A 22,317-nucleotide genomic window follows, 5' to 3' on the forward strand; every position below is an offset into this window, starting at 1 on the left:
TTTACGGACATATTCAATCAATCCCTATACCAGTCTGCTGTTCCCACATGCTTCAAGAGGGCCACCATTGAAAGTTAAGGTAACTGAGCTAAACGACTACCGCCCGTAGCACTCACTTCCGTCATCATGAAGTGCTTTGAGAGACTAGTCAAGGACCATATCACCTCCACCCTACCTGACACCCTAGACCCACTCCAATTTGCTTACCGCCCAAATAGGTGATTACACATAGGTGCTTACCGCCCAAACACTGCCCTAACCCACCTGGACAAGAGGAATACCTATGTGAGAATGCTGTTCATCGACTACAGCTCGGCATTCAACACCATAGTACCCTCCAAGCTCGTCATCAAGCTCGAGACCCTGGGTCTCGACCCCGCCCTGTGCAACTGGGTACTGGACTTCCTGACGGGCCGCCCCCAGGTGGTGAGGGTAGGCAACAACATCTCCTCCCCGCTGATCCTCAACACGGGGGCCCCACAAGGGTGCGTTCTGAGCCCTCTCCTGTACTCCCTGTTCACCCACGACTGCGTGGCCACGCACGCCTCCAACTCAATCATCAAGTTTGCGGACGACACAACAGTGGTAGGCTTGATTACCAACAACGACGAGACGGCCTACAGGGAGGAGGTGAGGGCCCTCGGAGTGTGGTGTCAGGAAAATAACCTCACACTCAACGTCAACAAAACTAAGGAGATGATTGTGGACTTCAGGAAACAGCAGAGGGTACACCCCCCTATCCACATCGATGGAACAGTAGTGGAGAGGGTAGCAAGTTAAGTTCCTCGGCATACACATCACAGACAAACTGAATTGGTCCACTCACACTGACAGCGTCGTGAAGAAGGCGCAGCGCCTCTTCAACCTCAGGAGGCTGAAGAAATTTGGCTTGTCACCAAAAGCACTCACAAACTTCTACAGATGCACAATCGAGAGCATCCTGGCGGGCTGTATCACCGCCTGGTACGGCAACTGCTCCGCCCTCAACCGTAAGGCTCTCCAGAGGGTAGTGAGGACTGCACAACGCATCACCGGGGGCAAACTACCTGCCCTCCAGGACACCTACACCACCCGATGTTACAGGAAGGCCATAAAGATCATCAAGGACATCAACCACCGAACCACTGCCTGTTCACCCCGCTATCATCCAGAAGGCGAGGTCAGTACAGGTGCATCAAAGCTGGGACCGAGAGACTGAAAAACAGCTTCTATCTCAAGGCCATCAGACTGTTAAACAGCCATCACTAACATTGAGTGGCTGCTGCCAACACACTGTCATTGACACTGACCCAACTCCAGCCACTTTAATAATGGGAATTGATGGGAAATGATGTAAATATATCACTAGCCACTTTAAACAATGCTACCTTATAGAATGTTACTTACCCTACATTATTCATCTCATATGCATACGTATATACTGTACTCCACATCATCGACTGCATCCTTATGTAATACATGTATCACTAGCCACTTTAACTATGTCACTTTGTTTACTTTGTCTACACACTCATCTCATATGTATATACTGTACTCGATACCATCTACTATATGCTGCTCTGTACCATCACTCATTCATATATCCTTATGTACATATTCCTTATCCCCTTACACTGTGTATAAGACAGTAGTTTTGGAATTGTTAGTTAGATTACTTGTTGGTTATCACTGCATTGTCGGAACTAGAAGCACAAGCATTTCGCTACACTCGCATTAACATCTGCTAACCATGTGTATGTGACAAATAAAATTTGATTTGTTTATGCTCATTGTATTATATAAAATACAGTAGATGGCAGATGGTGGTGAGTGAGATGAGTCAGTCACACTGGATTACACATTAGCCTAGCATGTTAGCGAGATCTCCCTCTTGAGCTAACCCACGCTCGCTCTCTAAAGTTAACGGTCACGATGAGCCGCTCAGCCTTTTGCGGAGTGTGTAGGCTGGGCTCTAAAACCCTCTGGATTTTGGAGTAGAACAGAGGCACATACTCCTACACACACACACCCACATATACAGAACAGAGGCACAAACCCATCATCCTACTCCTAAGAGGTAATGTATTGTGGTGTAGGTGGGAGAATGGCTGGGTTCTGCTCTCCTCTGCTCTCCTCCTGTTGTACAACATGTACAAGAACATGGCAAGATATCGCTAGTACACAAGAGTCATATTTAAGAGAGTCCTTTATTTTTTACATTAAAAAAAATATACACAATACTCATCAAAAGTTTGAACACACCTACTCATTCAAGGGTTTTTCTTTATTTCTACATTGTAGCATCGTTTTTTCCCCCCTGCAAGAGTATTTATTGACTTAAATTGGAGATAATGGTAACAAAGGAAGTGCCTGTACACAGAAGCCACATTTACTACTTAAACAAAATTGAAGTGATATGTAGATACACGAGAAATTATGGCTTTACATTAAGCGCCCTTTCCAAACAGTGAAAAAAATATAACAATTCAACCAACTACATTACTCCGCTGCTCCATCCTCAGGTGTTGGTTCATACTGCAGTAGCCTCTTTCGGAGTTCTTTGGTTTCCTCCATGAGCAGATCACACTTCTGCTGTAGCTCAGACAGCCCCAAATGGAGGGCCTCAGCATCTGCTGTCTCCACACCAGCAACACCAAGGTGATGCTTTGGAAAGTTCAAAGAATTATTAGGTTTCTCTGTCTCTTCGTATAGGGCCACCAAGACATTGGTGAGTGTCAAGAACACCCGCTTTTTCGAGATGCCTTCAAAATTGTTCCCACTTAGATTCAGAACCTCTGTAATAAGACAGTATGCCTGGCGACCAAATATGTTGCGTTATGAAGTTAAGTAAACTATCTACAGCTGGAAAGATTTATCATTGTAGAATAATAGTGAAGACATCAAAACTATGAAATAACATATGGAATCATGTAGTAACCAAACAAATCAAAATATATTTTATATTTGAGATTCTTCAAAATTAGCCACCCTTTGCCTTGATGGCAGGTTTGCACACTCTTGGCATTCTCTCAACCAGCTTCATGAGATAGTCACCTTGGAATACATTTCAATTAACATGTGTTAAAAGTTCATTTGCTTCCCAAATTGTGTCAAGTTGGCTGTATGTCGTTTGGATGGATGCACACAGGAACCATTCTTGATACACACAGGAAACTGTTGAGTGTGAAAACCCAGGAGCGTTGCAGTTCTGGCACCTACTACCATACCCCAGTCAACCCCTCAAAGGCACACATAAACAATCCATGTCTCAAGGTATAAAAAACCTTCTTTAACCTGTCTTCTCTTCATCTACACTTATTGAAGTGGATTTAACAAGAGACATCAATAAGGGATCATAGCTTTCACCTGGATTCACTTGGTCAGTCCATGTCATGGAAAGAGCAGGTGTTCATAATGTTTTGTACACTCAGCGTAGGTCAACGCTGTCAGTTTGGTGGTGGTGCACTCATAGGAGAGGTCATTGGATCACAGTGATCACTCACTCATTACACAGGACAGTAAGTGAGTGGTCCTATTGAGGTCATTAGACAGGTCACTAAATATGAGTGGTCACACGGAGGTCATTAGACAGGTCAGTAAATATGAGTGGTCATTAGGTTGGTAAATGAGTGGTCATGTTGAGGTCAGTTGGTCACTCACCATGACACTTGGCGCAGGGGTCTTTCTCATACTCTAGCAGCTCTGCCGACCGGCTGCGAACACTGGTGGACCTCCGCAGTCCCCCGCCATCACGCAGGCGGGCCGCCTCCTCCTTGGCATACACACCGAGCTCCTGTGTGTAACGCCCATACATCTGAACAAGAGGGGTGGGGAAGGAGGGAGAGAGAGAGAATATTATTCATTTTCAAGTATTCAAAGGGACCCTCATTATACTCAACCAGCTCCTGAGTCCTGTTTAATATAATCCATTAATCCATGTGAGAGAGAAGGACAGAGGGGGGAGAAGAGAGGGAGGTCAAGAGAAAGTTAGAGACAGAGAGGGAAAGGATGAGAAATAGCAGTTGCATTTCAATAGTATTAAAAAGCAGGGGTGTCCAACTCATTCCACGGATGGCAGGGTGCCTGCAGGTTTTTGTTTTTTACTTTCAACCTGGACAACCAGGTGAGGGGAGCTCATTACTAATCAGTGAGGGTAATTCATCAATCAAGCACAAGGGAGGAGTGAAAACCTGCAGACACTTGGCCCTCCGTGAAATGAGTTTGTCACGTGGTCTAAAGGAATATCTAAAAAAAAAATATGAAAGAGGGGACAAGAATAGGAAGCAACTTCATACTATTTAGATGGATCAAAAGAGGACAAGTATACCATTAATCAATTTCAAAATATTCAAATGATCGCTCCCTAGAGCCAAACAAGCTATCAATGAGCTGCATCTGCCAGGCCCTGACTGATTAACTACCCAGGGATGCCTTCCAGGCCCTGACTAACTACCCAGGGATGCCTTCCAGGCCCTGACTAACTACCCAGGGATGCCTTCCAGGCCCTGACTGATTAACTACCCAGGGATGCCTTCCAGGCCCTGACTAACTACTCAGGGATGCCTTCCAGGCCCTGACTAACTACCCAGGGATGCCTTCCAGGCCCTGACTAACTACTCAGGGATGCCTTCCAGGCCCTGACTAACTACTCAGGGATGCCTTCCAGGCCCTGACTAACTACCCAGGGATGCCTTCCAGGCCCTGACTAACTACCCAGGGATGCCTTCCAGGCCCTGACTAACTACTCAGGGATGCCTTCCAGGCCCTGACTAACTACCCAGGGATGCCTTCCAGGCCCTGACTAACTACCCAGGGATGCCTTCCAGGCCCTGACTAACTACCCAGGGATGCCTTCCAGGCCCTGACTGATTAACTACCCAAGGATGCCTTCCAGGCCCTGACTAACTACTCAGGGATGCCTTCCAGGCCCTGACTAACTACCCAGGGATGCCTTCCAGGCCCTGACTGATTAACTACCCAAGGATGCCTTCCAGGCCCTGACTGATTAACTACCCAGGGATGCCTTCCAGGCCCTGACTGATTAACTACCCAGGGATGCCTTCCAGGCCCTGACTGACTAACTACCCAGGGATGCCTTCCAGGCCCTGACTGATTAACTACCCAGGGATGCCTTCCAGGCCCTGACTGATTAACTACCCAGGGATGCCTTCCAGGCCCTGACTGATTAACTACCCAGGGATGCCTTCCGGGCTCTGACTGACTAACTACCCAGGGATGCCTTCCAGGCCCTGACTGATTAACTACCCAGGGATGCCTTCCAGGCCCTGACTGACTAACTACCCAGGGATGCCTTCCAGGCCCTGACTGATTAACTACCCAAGGATGCCTTCCAGGCCCTGACTAACTACTCAGGGATGCCTTCCAGGCCCTGACTAACTACCCAGGGATGCCTTCCAGGCCCTGACTAACTACTCAGGGATGCCTTCCAGGCCCTGACTAACTACTCAGGGATGCCTTCCAGGCCCTGACTAACTACCCAGGGATGCCTTCCAGGCCCTGACTAACTACCCAGGGATGCCTTCCAGGCCCTGACTAACTACTCAGGGATGCCTTCCAGGCCCTGACTAACTACCCAGGGATGCCTTCCAGGCCCTGACTAACTACTCAGGGATGCCTTCCAGGCCCTGACTAACTACCCAGGGATGCCTTCCAGGCCCTGACTGATTAACTACCCAAGGATGCCTTCCAGGCCCTGACTAACTACTCAGGGATGCCTTCCAGGCCCTGACTAACTACTCAGGGATGCCTTCCAGGCCCTGACTGATTAACTACCCAAGGATGCCTTCCAGGCCCTGACTAACTACTCAGGGATGCCTTCCAGGCCCTGACTAACTACCCAGGGATGCCTTCCAGGCCCTGACTAACTACTCAGGGATGCCTTCCAGGCCCTGACTAACTACCCAGGGATGCCTTCCAGGCCCTGACTAACTACCCAGGGATGCCTTCCAGGCCCTGACTAACTACTCAGGGATGCCTTCCAGGCCCTGACTAACTACCCAGGGATGCCTTCCAGGCCCTGACTGATTAACTACCCAAGGATGCCTTCCAGGCCCTGACTAACTACCCAGGGATGCCTTCCAGGCCCTGACTAACTACTCAGGGATGCCTTCCAGGCCCTGACTAACTACCCAGGGATGCCTTCCAGGCCCTGACTAACTACTCAGGGATGCCTTCCAGGCCCTGACTAACTACCCAGGGATGCCTTCCAGGCCCTGACTGATTAACTACCCAAGGATGCCTTCCAGGCCCTGACTAACTACTCAGGGATGCCTTCCAGGCCCTGACTAACTACTCAGGGATGCCTTCCAGGCCCTGACTGATTAACTACCCAAGGATGCCTTCCAGGCCCTGACTAACTACTCAGGGATGCCTTCCAGGCCCTGACTAACTACCCAGGGATGCCTTCCAGGCCCTGACTAACTACCCAGGGATGCCTTCCAGGCCCTGACTGATTAACTACCCAGGGATGCCTTCCAGGCCCTGACTGACTAACTACCCAGGGATGCCTTCCAGGCCCTGACTGATTAACTACCCAAGGATGCCTTCCAGGCCCTGACTAACTACTCAGGGATGCCTTCCAGGCCCTGACTAACTACCCAGGGATGCCTTCCAGGCCCTGACTAACTACCCAGGGATGCCTTCCAGGCCCTGACTAACTACTCAGGGATGCCTTCCAGGCCCTGACTAACTACCCAGGGATGCCTTCCAGGCCCTGACTAACTACCCAGGGATGCCTTCCAGGCCCTGACTAACTACCCAGGGATGCCTTCCAGGCCCTGACTAACTACCCAGGGATGCCTTCCAGGCCCTGACTGATTAACTACCCAGGGATGCCTTCCAGGCCCTGACTGATTAACTACCCAAGGATGCCTTCCAGGCCCTGACTAACTACTCAGGGATGCCTTCCAGGCCCTGACTAACTACCCAGGGATGCCTTCCAGGCCCTGACTAACTACCCAGGGATGCCTTCCAGGCCCTGACTAACTACCCAGGGATGCCTTCCAGGCCCTGACTGATTAACTACCCAGGGATGCCTTCCAGGCCCTGACTGACTAACTACCCAGGGATGCCTTCCAGGCCCTGACTGATTAACTACCCAAGGATGCCTTCCAGGCCCTGACTAACTACTCAGGGATGCCTTCCAGGCCCTGACTAACTACCCAGGGATGCCTTCCAGGCCCTGACTGATTAATTGATGGCGGCAGCTCGACTCTTAACGAGGAGGGGCGGGGCATCTGCCAAACAAACATACTCAATCAGGTATAAAAGCCTCAGCGAGCCCTGAGGATATGATTATGTAGTATAATGGCATCATCAGCAAGGTGTGTAGTTGTGTTGCTGGCTGTGTAGTTGTGTTGCTGGCTGTGTTTGTGCACTGCAGTAGTGCAAATACTTGGGGAATGCTACTACAGAAGCACCAGAATTTGACTAGTCCCATTCCAAATCCATGATTTGTCTGTTTTTTTATGAATTTAATCCCATCTGATAGAAAAATAATAATCTAGAGAATGCAGGGCCCTGCATTAATTTAACCCTCCTGTTAATTTCATGTTAATTGTGTTCCCTGTGTGCCACCCTACTAGGACCCACTCCTGTCAACAGAGCTGCAACCGGCAAACAGGCAAAGTAAGTCGTTTTTTTTTTTGTATCTTCCAGTTGGCGTTGATGTACAACTTGCTGTTCATCATGCCTCATTTTGTAAAGGTGTCATTTGACCCTGGTCATATAGGGCGATGGGCTGTATATGCCTTGGCTCCATCCCAGCATGAGAATACCTTTGACCAGGGTTGGTGACTGTAAATGGTAATTTTGTGAATCAAGTTGGGCTTTATGGCCTTAGTGTCAAGCCTCATGATCTCCTGTTGCTCCATTAGGGAGAGATGTGGCTGCAGTGAATTCTGTGGCTGGCGAGACCGTGGTGTCCAGTGGGGAGTTATTCTGACCTGACCATAACTACCTTCCACCTGTCAGGCCTGAAGAAATACTTTTGATCTACTTCAGCTAGGGATGAAGGCCTCACTCTTTGACCTTGTAGCATACACACAATACATATTGTGACTTGTAATCCTTTGGCTTGTGTAATACAATGCTTGACTTTGAAATATCTGAGTTGTGACTTAACTAGAGAATTCTTTCTACATTTTGAGTGGAGGCTTGTTGCTCTAAAATCTAGTTCTGGCATCCTTTCAATAACCTTGGCTGTCTGCTTTCACCAGATATCTTGACATCTACATGCCACTAGCATTTCATATAAGGGTAATTTGTCAATGCCTTCACTACTTCAGGAATAATTTCTAAGCTAATGCAAGAAATGGAAACCATTTCTGTAACCACTGACCTACAGTGTATGTGGAGGGTAGCTTCACATGTGCTGTGTTCCGGCATCGGCTGAGACCAAGCAAAGGGAACGCTCTACGAGTGGAGTGTATTTGAATCAGTGACATGTCTAACAGGGTGATTCAATATAGCAGAGGTGGCTTGAGGACAAGATCCTGCAGATTATAATATTAGGGGTCATGTGGAGAGGGATGTCTATGGAGAGCCTACTGTACCTGCCCTAGCATCTAGCTTTCACATATGTACCCACCCACTGCATATGACCACACTACCTAATCTCACATGACTGCACCTACACAGGTCATCCTTTCATCACCTATTGCCTGGTGTTGTAAAATGTCTTAATGTTGCCGTGTTCTATGCAACCTGTGTACAGTTCATTGGGTCAGTGCAGTCCCTTTCAGTATGTAGAACATTATTGCATGGAACTCCCAGCTCAAATGAACAACAACCCTGGTTTCATAACCTCTCCCCTATTTGACCGTGTACTCGTATGTAGGCCACGTGTGCCTCTTTAAATGGATCTGTCCTTGAGCTGTTTAATGTTCTGTAATGAGAGGACCCCAGGAACAGCTGCTGCTTTAGCAAAAGCTAATGGGAATCCTAATAAAACCCAATCTCTGCAACCTGTATAAACACGAGTTCATACAGTCAGTGCAGTCCCTTCATCCCTCCCATCTCTGAACCCCCCCCCCCACTCTGTTCACACTACTCTCCCTTTCTAAGTAGTGAAGCCAGACTCCATTCTCTCTACAATCCCTATCGGCTCTTCAGCTACCATCACTTAACTAACGCGATCATTCATCTTTGTCTTTACCACTCTTGATGGGCATCACAATTCCTCCAGAATCTCTTTGTGCTCACTAAGGCAGGTGAGGTACAGAGGGAAGCTGGGCAGCCCTGGCTTCTGTCTGAAAGGGGGAGTATTTCACTTTGTTAATGTAAACATGTTTTCCATGCCATTAAAGCCCATTGAGTTGTCCAACAGTCCATCTCATAACTTTACTACCATCCACTCCTTCTTCCCATAGCTCCCATTTAACTGAAGCAGCTCCACCTAGCACACTGCAATACCTCATCCAACCCAAGCCCACTACTGTGTAAATAGCCAGTTACCTGACAACACACTGGCTGACGTTTGTGGAAACACGTATGTGATAGTGTTGAAGTAGAACGTTTACATATGCCTTAGCCAAATAAATGTAAACTAATTTTTCACAATTCCTGACAATTTAATCCTAGTAAATTATCCTGTTTTAGGTCAGGATCACCACCTTTAAGAATGTGAAATGTCAAAATAAGTGATTTTTCATCACATTCCCAGTGGGGCAGAAGTTTACATGCACTCAATTAGTATTTGGTAGCATTGCCTTTACATTGTTTAACTTGGGTCAAATGTTTCAGGGAGCCTTCTACAAGCTTCCCACAAGTTGGGTGAATTTTGGCCCATTCCTCCTGACAGAGCTTGTGTAACGGAGTCAGGTTTGTAGGCCTCCTTGCTTTTTCAGTTGTGCCCACACATTCTCTGTAGAATTGAGGTCAGTGCTTTGTGATTGCCACTCCAATACCTTGACTTTGTTGTCCTTAAGCCATTTTGCCACAACTTTGTAAGTATGCTTGGGGTCATTGTTAATTTGGAAGACCCGTTGTGACCAAGCTGTAACTTCCCAACTGTCTTCATGTTGCTTCAATATATCCACAATTTCCTTATGTCATGATGCCATCTTTTGTGAAGTGCACCAGTCCCTCCTGCAGCAAAGCGCCCCAACATGACGCTGCCACCCCCGTGCTTCACGGTTGGGATGGTGTTCTTCGGCTTGCAAGCCTCCCCCTTTTTCCTCCAAACATAATGGTCATTATGGCCAAACAGTTATTTTTGTTTCATTAGACCAGAGGACATTTCTCCAAGAACGATCTTTGTCCCCATGTGCAGTTGCAAACCGTAGTCTGGCTTTTTTTAATGCCGGTTTTGGAGCAGTCGCTTCTTCCTTGCTAAGCGGCCTTTCCAGTCATGTAGATATAAACTCAGCAAAAAAATAAGCCTCTTACTGTCAACTGTGTTTATTTTCAGCAAACGTAACATGTGCAAATAATTGTATGAACATAAGCTTGACAATAAGATTCAACAGACATGACTGAACAAGTTCCACTGTGACTAACAGAAATGGAATTGTGTCCCTGAACAAAGGGGATCAAATCAAAAGTAACAGTCAGCTGGTGGCCACACCAGATACTGCAGTGCATCTCATGGACTGCACTAGATTTGTTAGTTCTTGCTGTGAGATGTTATCCCACTCTTCCCCAATTTTGGGGGGGAATGGCCCTAGCCCTCACCCTCCAATCCAACCGGTCCCAGACGTGCTCAATAGTATTGAGATCCGGGCTCTTCGCTGGCCAAGTCAGAACACTGACATTCCTGTCTTGCAAGAAATCACGCACAGAACGAGCAGTATGGCTGGTGGTATTGTCATGCTGGAGGGTCATGTCAGGATGAGCCTGCAGGAAGGATACCACGTGAGGGAGAAGAATGTCTTCCTGTAACGCACAGCATTGAGATTGCCTGCAATGACGACAAGCTCAGTTCGATGATGCTGTGACACTGCCCCAGACCACAACGGACCCTCTACCTCAATCGATCCCGCTCCAGAGTACAGGCCTCGGTGTAACGCTCATTCCATCGACGATAATCACAAATCCGACCATCGGCCTTAATACAAAACTGCGACTCGTCAGAGAAGACCACTTTTTGCCAGTCCTGTCTGGTCCAACGACGGTGGGTTTGTGCCCATAGGCAACGGTGATGTCTGGTGAGGACCTGCCTTACAACAGATCTACAAGCCCTCAGTCCAGCCTCTCTCAGCCTATTGCGGACAGTCTGAGCACTGATGGAGGGTTTGTGCGTTCCTGGTGTAACTCGGGCAGTTGTTGCCATTCTGTACCTGTCCCGCAGGTGTAATGTCCGGATGTACTGCTCCTGTGCAGGTGTTACACATGGTCTGCCACTGCGAGGACGATCAGCTGTCTCCCTGTAGCGCTCTCTTAGGCGTCTCATTACGGACATTGCAATTTATTGCCCTGGCCACATCTGCAGTCCTCATGCCTCCTTGCAGCATGCCCAAGGCATGTTCATGCAGATGAGCAGGGACCCTGGGCATCTTTCTTTAGGTGTTTTTTTTAGGGTCAGTTGAAAGGCCTCTTTAGTGTCTTAAGTTTTCAGAACTGTGACCTTAATTGCCTACCATCTGTAAGCTTTTAGTGTCTTAACGGCCATTCCACAGGTGCATGTTCATTGAACAAGCATTGGAAACAGTGTTTTAAACCCTTTACAATGACGATCTGAAGTTATTTGGATTTTTACCAATCATCTTTGAAAGACATGGTCCTGAAAAAGGGATGGAAAAGAGTTTCGGACTCGTTTTACTGTGGAAATAGATACTTTTCCTCCAGCATCTTCACAAGGTTCTTTGCTTTTGTTCTGGGATTGATTTGCACCTTTCGCACAAGTACATCTCTAGGAGACAGAACGCGTCTCCTTCCTGAGCGGTATGACGGCTGCGTGGTCCCATTGTGTTTATACTTGCACACTTGTGTGTACAGATGAACGTGGTACCTTCAGGCGTTTAGAAATTGCTCCCAAGGATGAACCAGACTTGTGGAGGTCTACAATTAAAAAATAAAAAAACAATCCTGAGGTCTTGGCTGATTTCTTTTGATTTTCCCATGATGTCAAGCAAAGAGGCACTGAGTTTGAAGGTAGGCCTTGAAATACATCCACATGTACACCTCCAATTGACTCGGGCTAATTGACATTTATCAGAAGCTTCTAAAGCCATGACATTTTCTGGAATTTTCCAAGCTGTTTAATTGCACAGTCAAATTTCTGACCCACTGAGATTGGAATATATATATATATATATTCCAATCTGTCTAAACAATTGTTGGAAAAATTACTTGTGTCATGCATGAAGTAGATGTCCTAACCGACTTAACTAACTATAGTTTTGGCAACAAGAAATTTGTGGAGTGGTTGAAAAACGAGTTTTAATGATTCCAGCGTATGTGTAGGCTAAATGATAATGAACATACCTCTCCAGTACCACTCACAGTCCCACTATTAATTTTGCTTGTCAGTGGCCCCATCCTGAGCTTGTGAGAACCCAATCAGAGGCCATCTGGAGCATGGCCCCCTGGGATGGCAGCAGATGGACTGGAAGAACTGTGGTCACCACGCAGGGTACCACAGATTACCACAGAGATTACCTGACACGTCATCAGGTTAAAAAACAATGGTATAGCAACTTTAAGATTACTGGCAACACCACAGCAGTGCTTCCTCTAGCGTTACTTTGGCAAGGTGCACACCTGGTTCAACTAGTATTCATCAGGCCCTCTTGATTATTTGAATTAGGAGTGTTAGTACTGGGCTTGAACAAAACCCTCCACACAATACAGGTCCATAAAAGAGCAGAAAAGACACTAATGACATCCCACTGCTGTAATATAATCATCAAAACACACCTACATATTACTATGTACTGAAACTCAGAGCAGTGCAGCTTACCCAAAACACTCCAGGCTCGAGGGACAGGCTTGGGAAATTGAATTAATTGGAAGAGATTTGACTGTCTGGAGGCTGGGGTTGGAGTACTGTAGTTATCATATGAGTCAGCTGGAGTGAACACACACGGACGCACACAGTCACACACACACACACACATACGCACACACACACACACACAAACCCATGCACGCACAAACACCAGCATATCGTCAGCATTCACACACACACACCATCATCCTATTAGTGGTTCTGTCTCCAACCACGAGGCCAGGAATGTTGTCAGAGATTAAAACATCTTACTGGGAGACTGTCATGAGTTTACCTGTGGGGGGGTTTTCATTTCCATCATCAAAAACACTCCAGGAAAGCATCATGGCCTTTTTAATACACATTTTGTAATCACCAGTCCTTGTTTTTTAAAATCTATTTTATTATGTACTTGAGCTGCGGTCTCTTTTCTGCAACAAATAAATGTCATTACTTTAACGGTCAGAGCGTTAATGCTGGATGGACTCCCTAATGCTGACCGTGAAACTTATTACAACAACAAAGTAGTCAATGCAAGCAACTAACCCCCCCCCCCCAGACATCACTGCACATGCGATAGGACAGCAGAATATGCAGATTGTTTGGGGACCACACTGCTCCACACACCTCTCCACCGGTTTGTTCACAAAACAAAAACAATAGCAAAGATGTCCGCCCCAGCAATGGTGCTGTTTCCCCTAATGCGGATACCATAAAACCTAGACATAAAAAAAGTCAGAAAATGTGAGCCTGGGCCAGGTCTTACAAACAACCAACGGAAAAACAATACAGCCCCATAGAATGACCTAAGCAGTAAGTTGGAGAATAATTAATTTCAATCGTTTCGTTCTGTACAGAACCATTTTTCTTCTGCGCTATTCCACTGTTACGACCAGCAAAATAAAGTTAACTGGTTTGAAACTCCAAAAAAGTACAGATTTATATCTTTCCTTTCTATTCCTTTTCAAACCACAATTTGTATTTATTTTTACATTTAGCTCAACATAATTACTTCACCAATTTAGTATGGCTAGAGCAGCTTGCTATGGAGTGGGTAAGCAATTTAATCTGTACAGGAAAGTTAAGAGCAAATTGTATTTTGTTTAATGATGATGAAAGACCAGTGTTGCCAATTTAGCCTGTCGCTATATTTAGCGAGTATTCAGACCCCTCTAGCGACACATTTTTAAAAAAGTGACTTCTCAATGTGGGTCCCACCCGGTCCCAAAGCACTCACAGGCTGCCCAGTCCTCACGCAGCAGTCCCTCCCAGCTGCATTCAGAGCAGGAGATGTTCACCCCTCCGCATCCAGACTGAAAATGAATTGCGCATGCGGGAAGCCACCTCTGGCTGATCCCGCCCTGGTTTACATTGAATTATTTATTTTGACCTGGATTAGGGCCAGACAAGTTACCATCATTTTCTCACATTGCCATTGACAGTTTTTCTGTTCTCTTTTTGGTCCATGTAGATTGTATACAAAAAAATGTTATGGTTAAAAATGTTCATGTTTTACTGTGACTTGTAGGACCATAAAGTTAAAAACCAAACAAAGAAAACTAAACAATAAACTAACTCCGCCAGAGTCTCTTTTGGGTCACTTTTGCTGGATAAAGGAGGGTTGGAATTGTGATATTTAAAAAAAAAAACAATCGACAAAGTTCATTTGTAGTTCTAAACATATTTAGGGTGTTAGTTTTTTTTTTACTCACTTTGTCACTCCCACAACATGATTTCTCTCTTCTACAAGGTCCATTACAATTACATGCACATGACCAATTATGCAAATTAAGTGATGATGTCATTTAGCGGTTTTTATTTTTTAGGGACAGCCAATAGCTACTTTCCTTACTGAGGAGTTGGCAACATTAAGACGAACGCAGGTAGCCTACACACGCCCACACTGGCAGACAGACACTGGAGTACGTTTCCACCATAATTTGAAAATAAAAAAATTAAACATCCTACAATGTGATTTTCTAGATTTTTTTTTTTTCATTTTGTCTGTCATAGTTGAAGTGTACCTATGATAAATTACAGGCCTCATCTTTTTAAGTGGGAGAACTTGCACAATTGGTGGCTGACTAAATACTTTTTTGCCCCACTGTACATATCTCCCTGGCATATTACATCGTTTATGCAGCAGCATACAATACATTTTTGGACACACCTTGAAGTGCTCACTTGAACAGTGGCGTGGCGCGGTGGTCCTTCGTGGTCAAATTTTGTCATCCAAGTCTGTCATTCTCTGGATTTATGGTGCTTTCAAGACAACTGGGAACTCGAAGAAAAGAAAACAAGGTTGAATCACGATGACATCATTGATCTTCAGGTCGTAGCTCTAGAAAGAGGCCGGATTTACAATTCTGAGTTGGATGGCTGTTTAAAACGTATTTTCCCAGTCATTTATTCGTGACTTCCCAGTTGCCTTGAACTCACTGAAATCAAGTTTTCGCAGTTCCGAGTTAACAGTTTTGAGCGCGGCACAAATCATACTTCATTGACAGCATGGCCAATATTGAATGTTTCTAATTTTAAACTTGGAAAAGAGACCCTTAATCCCAGATTTGGGACCATACAGCCACGCCACTGAATAGCAGGCTAGTGATTGTTAAATTTGCGATTTCCAACTTGTGTAATGTTTATGTGCAATGGCTGATGAGCACCGATACTTTTTTGACCTCTAACCTGTGGTGTGTGCCAGAAATGGCCATTCCAGTTATTTCAGGAATCAAACATATGGAAACCAAATGGTTGACTCCATTCCAGCCATTACAATGCGCCTGTCCTCCTATAGCTCCTCCGGTGCCTAAAGAAATTGTATCATTCTTTGTCCCTCCTTCACACCTGCAGTATTTCATCATCGAGCGAGAGAGAGAGTCTTTATTCTGGCAGGAGCTAGAGTGAAACTGAGCCCACCTCCGTGTGTGTGCAGAGACAGGAATGCTGACTATGAGAAGGTAGATTCCCCTGAAGCGAAAGGTGGGTGGTGTGTGTGATACAAAGGGATTTAGAGGTGTTTCTCTCTGGGGCGCATCTCCTGCTTATGCTCTAATCACTTGCAATAGTGCGATCTCACACACACCACAAACAGTACACACACCTTGCACGCACACACACAGACTTGCTCCTCATATTCCTGTCAATGTGCACACACACCTTGCACACACAAACTGGCACGCACACACACGCAGATTGTATTGGGATGCGTCTGCAGTTCTCTGTGGGGTGTTTCTCCAGTTCTGCTTGATCATGACTTTGATCCGTGCAGCAGCCAGAGATCCTCCTGATCCCCCGCTGGCCCTGAGGACAGGAGCCTGCTGCATCTAACATCTGTTCTGACAGAGGCTCACCCCACACGATACACGACACACTAACAAACTTCTCGAAGGAAGAATGTTTATAACCCTTCAAGACACCATCTGTCTAACCATCCCTCTATCCATCCACCTCATGAGTCATGAGGGGGGGGGTTGTAATAATGTAATAGATTACATGACCAAAAGTATGTGGACACCTGCTCGTCAAACATCTCATTCCAAAATCATGGGCATTAATATGGAGTTTGCTGCTGTAACAGCCTCCACTCTTCTGTGAAGGTTTTCCACTAGATGTTGGAACATTACTGCGGGGAGCTGCTTCCATTCAGCCACAAGAGCATTAGTGAGGTTGCGCACTGATGTTGGGCGATTAGACCTGGCTTGCAGTCGGCTTTCCAAATTAAATGTTCGATGAGGTGTTCGACGATGTCCCAAAGGTGTTCTATGAGGTTGCGCTCAGGGCTCTGTTTAGGCCAGTGAAATTCTTCCACACAAATCTCGACAAACCATTTCTGTATGGACCTCACTTTGAGCACAGGGGCATTCATGCTGAAACGGGAAAGGACCTTCTCCAAACTGTTGCCAAGTTGGAAGCACAGAATAGTCTAGAATGTCATTGTATGCTGTGACATTAAGATTTCCCTTCACTGGAACTAGGGGGCCAAGCCCCAACCATGAAAAACAGCCCCAATGGGGGTATCAGTTTGACTACCAGGCCTGTGAGAGTGAAACTCTATACGGTAGCTGAAGGAGAAGAATATACAGACCAGACTTTAGGAGTGGACTACGGGCTTGGCGACTGGACGGTTTTTCGCAAGGTTGTGTGTCCCGAACTATCACAAAGGGGTATAGCGTGTTCACGGGCTACGAGACCTGTTGGGAAGGTGCCCCTGACTCCTCAGGAAGAGTATTTCACAGGGTGAAAATACAAAGAAAGAATGGACTTCCATGTGGATGCGTGGGGTTGTATATCAGCAACGAGGAAACCCGCAACCAAAACATTTTGTGATGGTGATTTTAGGTTGCGCATGCTTATTCCTTTTGGAAGTTGGGATCTAATGGAATTGAAGATGCTAGAGTTGTTGGATGCTCTTTCTGTACAGAGCCAACAGCGGCAGAGCATTGTTTATCTGAGGAAGTGCATAATGTATACGAATCCTGAGGATTATGATTTCAAAGGAGCCCCAAGAAGGTACATCCTCAGAATGGTCAGCCCCCGACGAAAACTAAGTACGCCCTGATACCCAAAGGACTGGTTCAACAATAAAAGGAGTGCCCATAAAGCCTCCGGTTCTTCATTTCAGCATATACCATGGATATTCATACAACATTCCAGCACTCCAATACGTCATGGGGGCCTAAGGACTCTATGCCTCGTAGCCTACCATTCTACCCCCCCCAGGCAAGACCCCCGACACCTCCTAAATGTACACAGCCTGAGGATGTGTTTGGGGTGGTCAGTACTATTTTTGTGGACACCAAGGCCTTTGTAGCCACACTTTTAGACGTGGTGATTGGAGAGTATATCAGAGAGAAATGCATCAGTTGTGAGATCAATCACACCAGCCAGCGCCGTCATCTGTGCCTATACAAGCCCCCAAGATACTACTTCAACCATTTTGAGGAGCTGGTGAAAAGACTGTTGTCCTGCAGGTTTATACCTTTGCTGGTCAGAGCCCTGGAGTCTATGGGTCTTGTACGGTCTATTCCCAGAGTTTACGGGGTAACCGAGGTTTTCCTACATGAACTGAAGGTGGCGATCTACATCCACAAGAAACTCAAAGAAATCTGACACACCCTGGTGGACGACAACAAATACAGGGAAGCTGTGCTGGCTGATGTGATGACTTTCTGGCTCAATAAACCCCAAGAGACCGAATGACAATACATATTTGTTATTTAGATGTAAAGCAATGAGTAACTATATGCATACGATGTTGGAGAATAAATACGTTTTCTTTTGAGAGAACTTAAATGTTATGCCTCCAAATTATTGAAAATAAAGTTCTACACAACACACAATACCTGGGCTAATGTAGAGCGTGTGCTAAAAATGCTTGATGTTTGCATAAACTTTTTTTTTTTAATGAAATGTAGTTATTTGAAAGGGGCTCATTAATGTTATTGTACCTCAGAGGCAAGAAGGATGGCGGAGCAGATGTTGATAAACATATATTATACCCCCTCTAACCCCGGGTCTTATGGGGGTAAGGAACGGTTACAGAGAGATATAGCCGAAGAAACAGGTAGCCGGTTAAGCACTGCTTAAGTGAATGAGTTACAGCGAGGTTACAGCGATGAGGTGTTCACCGTTACCGGATGTCTACCCCCCCCCCTCCCATACCCCTGTCTACAAGTTAAAAGATTATGACAGGGAGCTTATAGAGGGATCTTTATATGAGAAGGAATTACAGAAGGTACAGTTGGAAAGACAAAGTCTTTCACATGGAGGAGATTCTAGATCAAAAGAGAGAAAAGGGTCAAAAATGGTGCTGGTCCGCTGGAAAAACTGGCCCCAAAAGTTCAACAGTTTGGTATTAGAGCACGATGTGGTGGAGGCATCGGGGGGGGGTTAACTTAAACCCTCATGCATGATAAATACCCCATCATTCGTGTGTACACAGGAGTGCATCATGGAACACAGCGGCTTCTACCTGACTCTCCCCAGTAATGCGTCTGCACATATATATCGTAGTAACCAAAGTTCGAATTATACAACCAATTTTCCAAAGCCCATAGAGTTGTCAGAGGCCTGGGAGTAGTAGCAAGATTACATACCCCCATAGTTGGTATAATATCAAGGAGAAGGACCATGATTTTTATTGCAAAAGGATATCGGAACCTGCAAAACTTCTTAAGAGTTCTAGGGAACCGTTGACAAGATCGTCTCAGAGTTGAATGAACTCTTAACAATATGGAAATACTCTTTATCTACAACCCTATACATAAACGTGTACAAATCTCAGGGGATGCTGACAGTGGTATAAAGACCAGTGGTAATTTCACCTACATGTCAGGGATGGGTTCCAATAAATGAACGTATGTGAACGATAAGTGATTCCCATTTCCTGCGGATATACATGCAGGATTTTACAACATATTTGTGTATACCGACATCCTATCCTATCAAAGGGTAGGAGACAGTTGTAACGGCTGTCGTTGGTGGAAGAAGGAGAGGACCAAGGTGCAGCGTGGTACGTGTTCATGATCTTTTAATTACACTAGAACAAAATGGAACAAATGAAACAGTCCTGTCTGGGACAGAGAAACAACTACCCACAACTCAAGGGCGAAACCAGGCTGCCTAAGTATGGTTCTCAATCAGAGACGACGATTGACAGCTGCCTCTGATTGGGAACCATACCAGGCCAAACACATAGAAATACAAACAGAACAAAACAGAATGCCCACCCTAACTCACGCCCTGACCAACCTAAAATAGAGACATAAAAAAAAAAGGAACTAAGGTCAGGACGTTGTGTGCCCCTCCTGAGAACAGTTCATATAGATGGAAAGGATGGCGATATAGTCACTATTAACTACGACAAGCCACACTACGTACCTGTAAGCAAGAAATATATTGAAAACATTCTGGTTGAGCTAAAAACGGATCAGAACGAAAACATTGAATTTACTTATGGTAAAACTATTGTAAAACTCTACTTTAGACCCACCAAAACCTCTATACATATAATATATTATTAGTATTATATATTTTTATAAACATAATACAAATAAATTAAAAGGGTTATGGACCACCAACATCTTGACCTGATCCGCTATGTGTCATTATGTTGCTCAAGTGTGTAATGGGTTACCCGGCTATTAGGGATCCCCGACCATGTACGGTTCGGGGATAGGAGATATATTTCGTAACTTCTTTAGGATGGTTTTACCGTTTATGAAGAGAGGCCTCAGCCAAACCACATTTAAAATCAGCGGCAAAAAATATAGTAAGTGAGGTTGTGGCCAATGCTATGACCAGAAGGGTGTCACCAGATGCCGAGCATCAAGAAGGCTCGGGGCTTATGATGTTGTCTCGAAGACCAAAAAAGAGACCTCCGGGTATGAGGCGCAGGCCTGCCCCTAAAAAGCGGAGGTTAGCCATTAAAAGAAACTCGGTAAGTCAAAGACTGGGTAAAGTGAGGAGGTCTGGACCAAAAACGACAAAAAGAATACTCGGAAGTATTTTCTAAAAGAACAAGCACCATGGCGCTTTTACACCGCATGTCCTCTGAAGCTATAAAAACAGAGCTCGATCTTTTCACGGCCCCCTTAACCCAACATTCAGTAGAGGTCCAGTTATGTGGAAATCGCCCCACTCTCTGCCATTAGACAATGGTCCTATAGAAATTGTCATACCAGTCCACGGTGTATACTATCTGGACCTCAACAACACCTTGGTGCATTTTACGTCTAAAAGTGACAAAGAGATGGTAATAATATTGCAGATGATACCAAAGTGAGTCTCATTAATTACCCAGTGGCCACCATCTTCTCCCAAGTGGATGTGACTTTGGGTGAACGTCTAATCAGTCAAAGCAGTGCCACATACCCATATAGGGCCATCATGGAGTGCTTACTCAACTACTCTGAAGACACTCTCAAGACTAATTCAGCGCCGGGCTGTTTAGCAAGGATACTGCAGGAGTCTCTATGGAATCGATAGACCCTTCCACCGGTGCAAACAAAGGACTGGAGGCGCTCGCTACTGTGCCGACTCTCGAGAGTTTCATCTGCTAGGGCCTATACACTCTGACATTTTCTTTCAAGAACGTTTACTCTTAATTTCGGTTGATTTAAGACTAAAATTAACCAGGGCCACGGATGAGTTTTGTCTGATGTCTGCCCAGGACGGGGACTTTAGTTTAAAAGTGTTGGGGGAAACACTTTTTATTTAAATGTCTATCTCCGGCAGTTCGTCTGGGTCACTCACAGGCTTTGATGAAAGGAAATGCCCTTTACCCTCTCCAAAGACTTACCATGAAAACCTTTAGCATATCTGTGGGCAGTAAACCTTTTTCTAGGCCCTTTGCCCCAATACATTGTTATAGGTTTGGTTGATCACGCCTCTAATACGGGCAGCTTCCATAAACTCATTTAATTTTCAACACTTCAATGCAGAGTATGTAGCTCTGACATCAGGTCCCTGCTAAGGCTTTCCAACCACAATTTAATAACATATCTGTGAGAATTTTACAATCTATTCCTGGCTACCGGGTGGCATCTAAAAGATCTCTCTTTACCTAATGACAGAAATGATTTTGCAGAGGGTTACACATTGTATGCTTTCAATTTATCACCTGATGATGACACATCACGAAATCTGTCTGTGGTGTCCCAAGGTAACCTCAGGCTGTAAATGCATTTCCGTACACCTTTAGCCTGTACAGTTAGCATGATTGTTTATGCATGCTCTGATTCAATTTTGGAAGTGAATGCCCGAAGACCGGTCTTTGGATTATTATTAAGGATCGTTGAGCAAAGACATGAATACACAAGAGTTGGAAGGGCTCATGACACGATTGATTGGAAAACAATTTTGCGGAGTGTGGGCTTGTGATGAATTACCTATTGAGAAATGGCCGGAGCGGGCGGCCATATTTGTCAATACCCATCCTAAACACATGCCGGGTGAACATTGGCTAGCTGTGACATTAGAAGACTAAGGAGGAAGAAAAATCTAAACTTTTTTTGATTCCTACGGCTTTCCCCCCTGGTTTTTCACATTTCCCCAAGTCTTTTAAAGAGTTTTTGACCAAAAACGCATCAAATATATACTACAGCATCAAACAAATGCAATAACCTTTCCACTACACGTGGTAAACACTGTGTATTCTACCTATGCCAAAGAGCCCGGGGAGTTTCTTTTGAAGATGTTATGTCTCTTTATAAGGATGATTTAAGAAGTAATGATAACATTGTAGCTTGTTTTGTTAGAAAATATCAAGTGTTCAAATGTGTCCTTTAAGACCATGTAATCAAGGCGTATGCTCATGTCAAATATTTCAAGAATGCCACAAATGTTAAATTGCTTAATTTTTCAAATAAAATGTATTGAATTTAATCAGT

At 45.4% G+C, this 22,317-nt stretch overlaps 1 protein-coding gene and 1 long non-coding RNA gene across 2 annotated transcripts in view; one reads left to right on the forward strand and one right to left on the reverse strand.

The window, feature by feature from the left end:
- The window catches only part of LOC118375248 (chloride channel protein 2-like), a 118,754-nt gene that overhangs the window by 60,414 nt on the left and 36,023 nt on the right, over positions 1-22,317 (reverse strand). Inside the window, 1 exon segment of the mRNA XM_052463588.1 lies at positions 3,640-3,793. Within this exon segment, the coding sequence (XP_052319548.1) occupies positions 3,640-3,793 (154 nt within the window).
- On the forward strand, positions 7,252-8,065 carry LOC118375250 (uncharacterized). The gene is made up of 3 exons (XR_004823762.2): positions 7,252-7,322; positions 7,584-7,626; positions 7,875-8,065. It is a non-coding gene; the product is annotated as an uncharacterized LOC118375250 (long non-coding RNA).

Source organism: Oncorhynchus keta, chromosome 15 (genome assembly GCF_023373465.1).
Source record: "Oncorhynchus keta strain PuntledgeMale-10-30-2019 chromosome 15, Oket_V2, whole genome shotgun sequence".
NCBI classification, from domain to species: domain Eukaryota; kingdom Metazoa; phylum Chordata; class Actinopteri; order Salmoniformes; family Salmonidae; genus Oncorhynchus; species Oncorhynchus keta.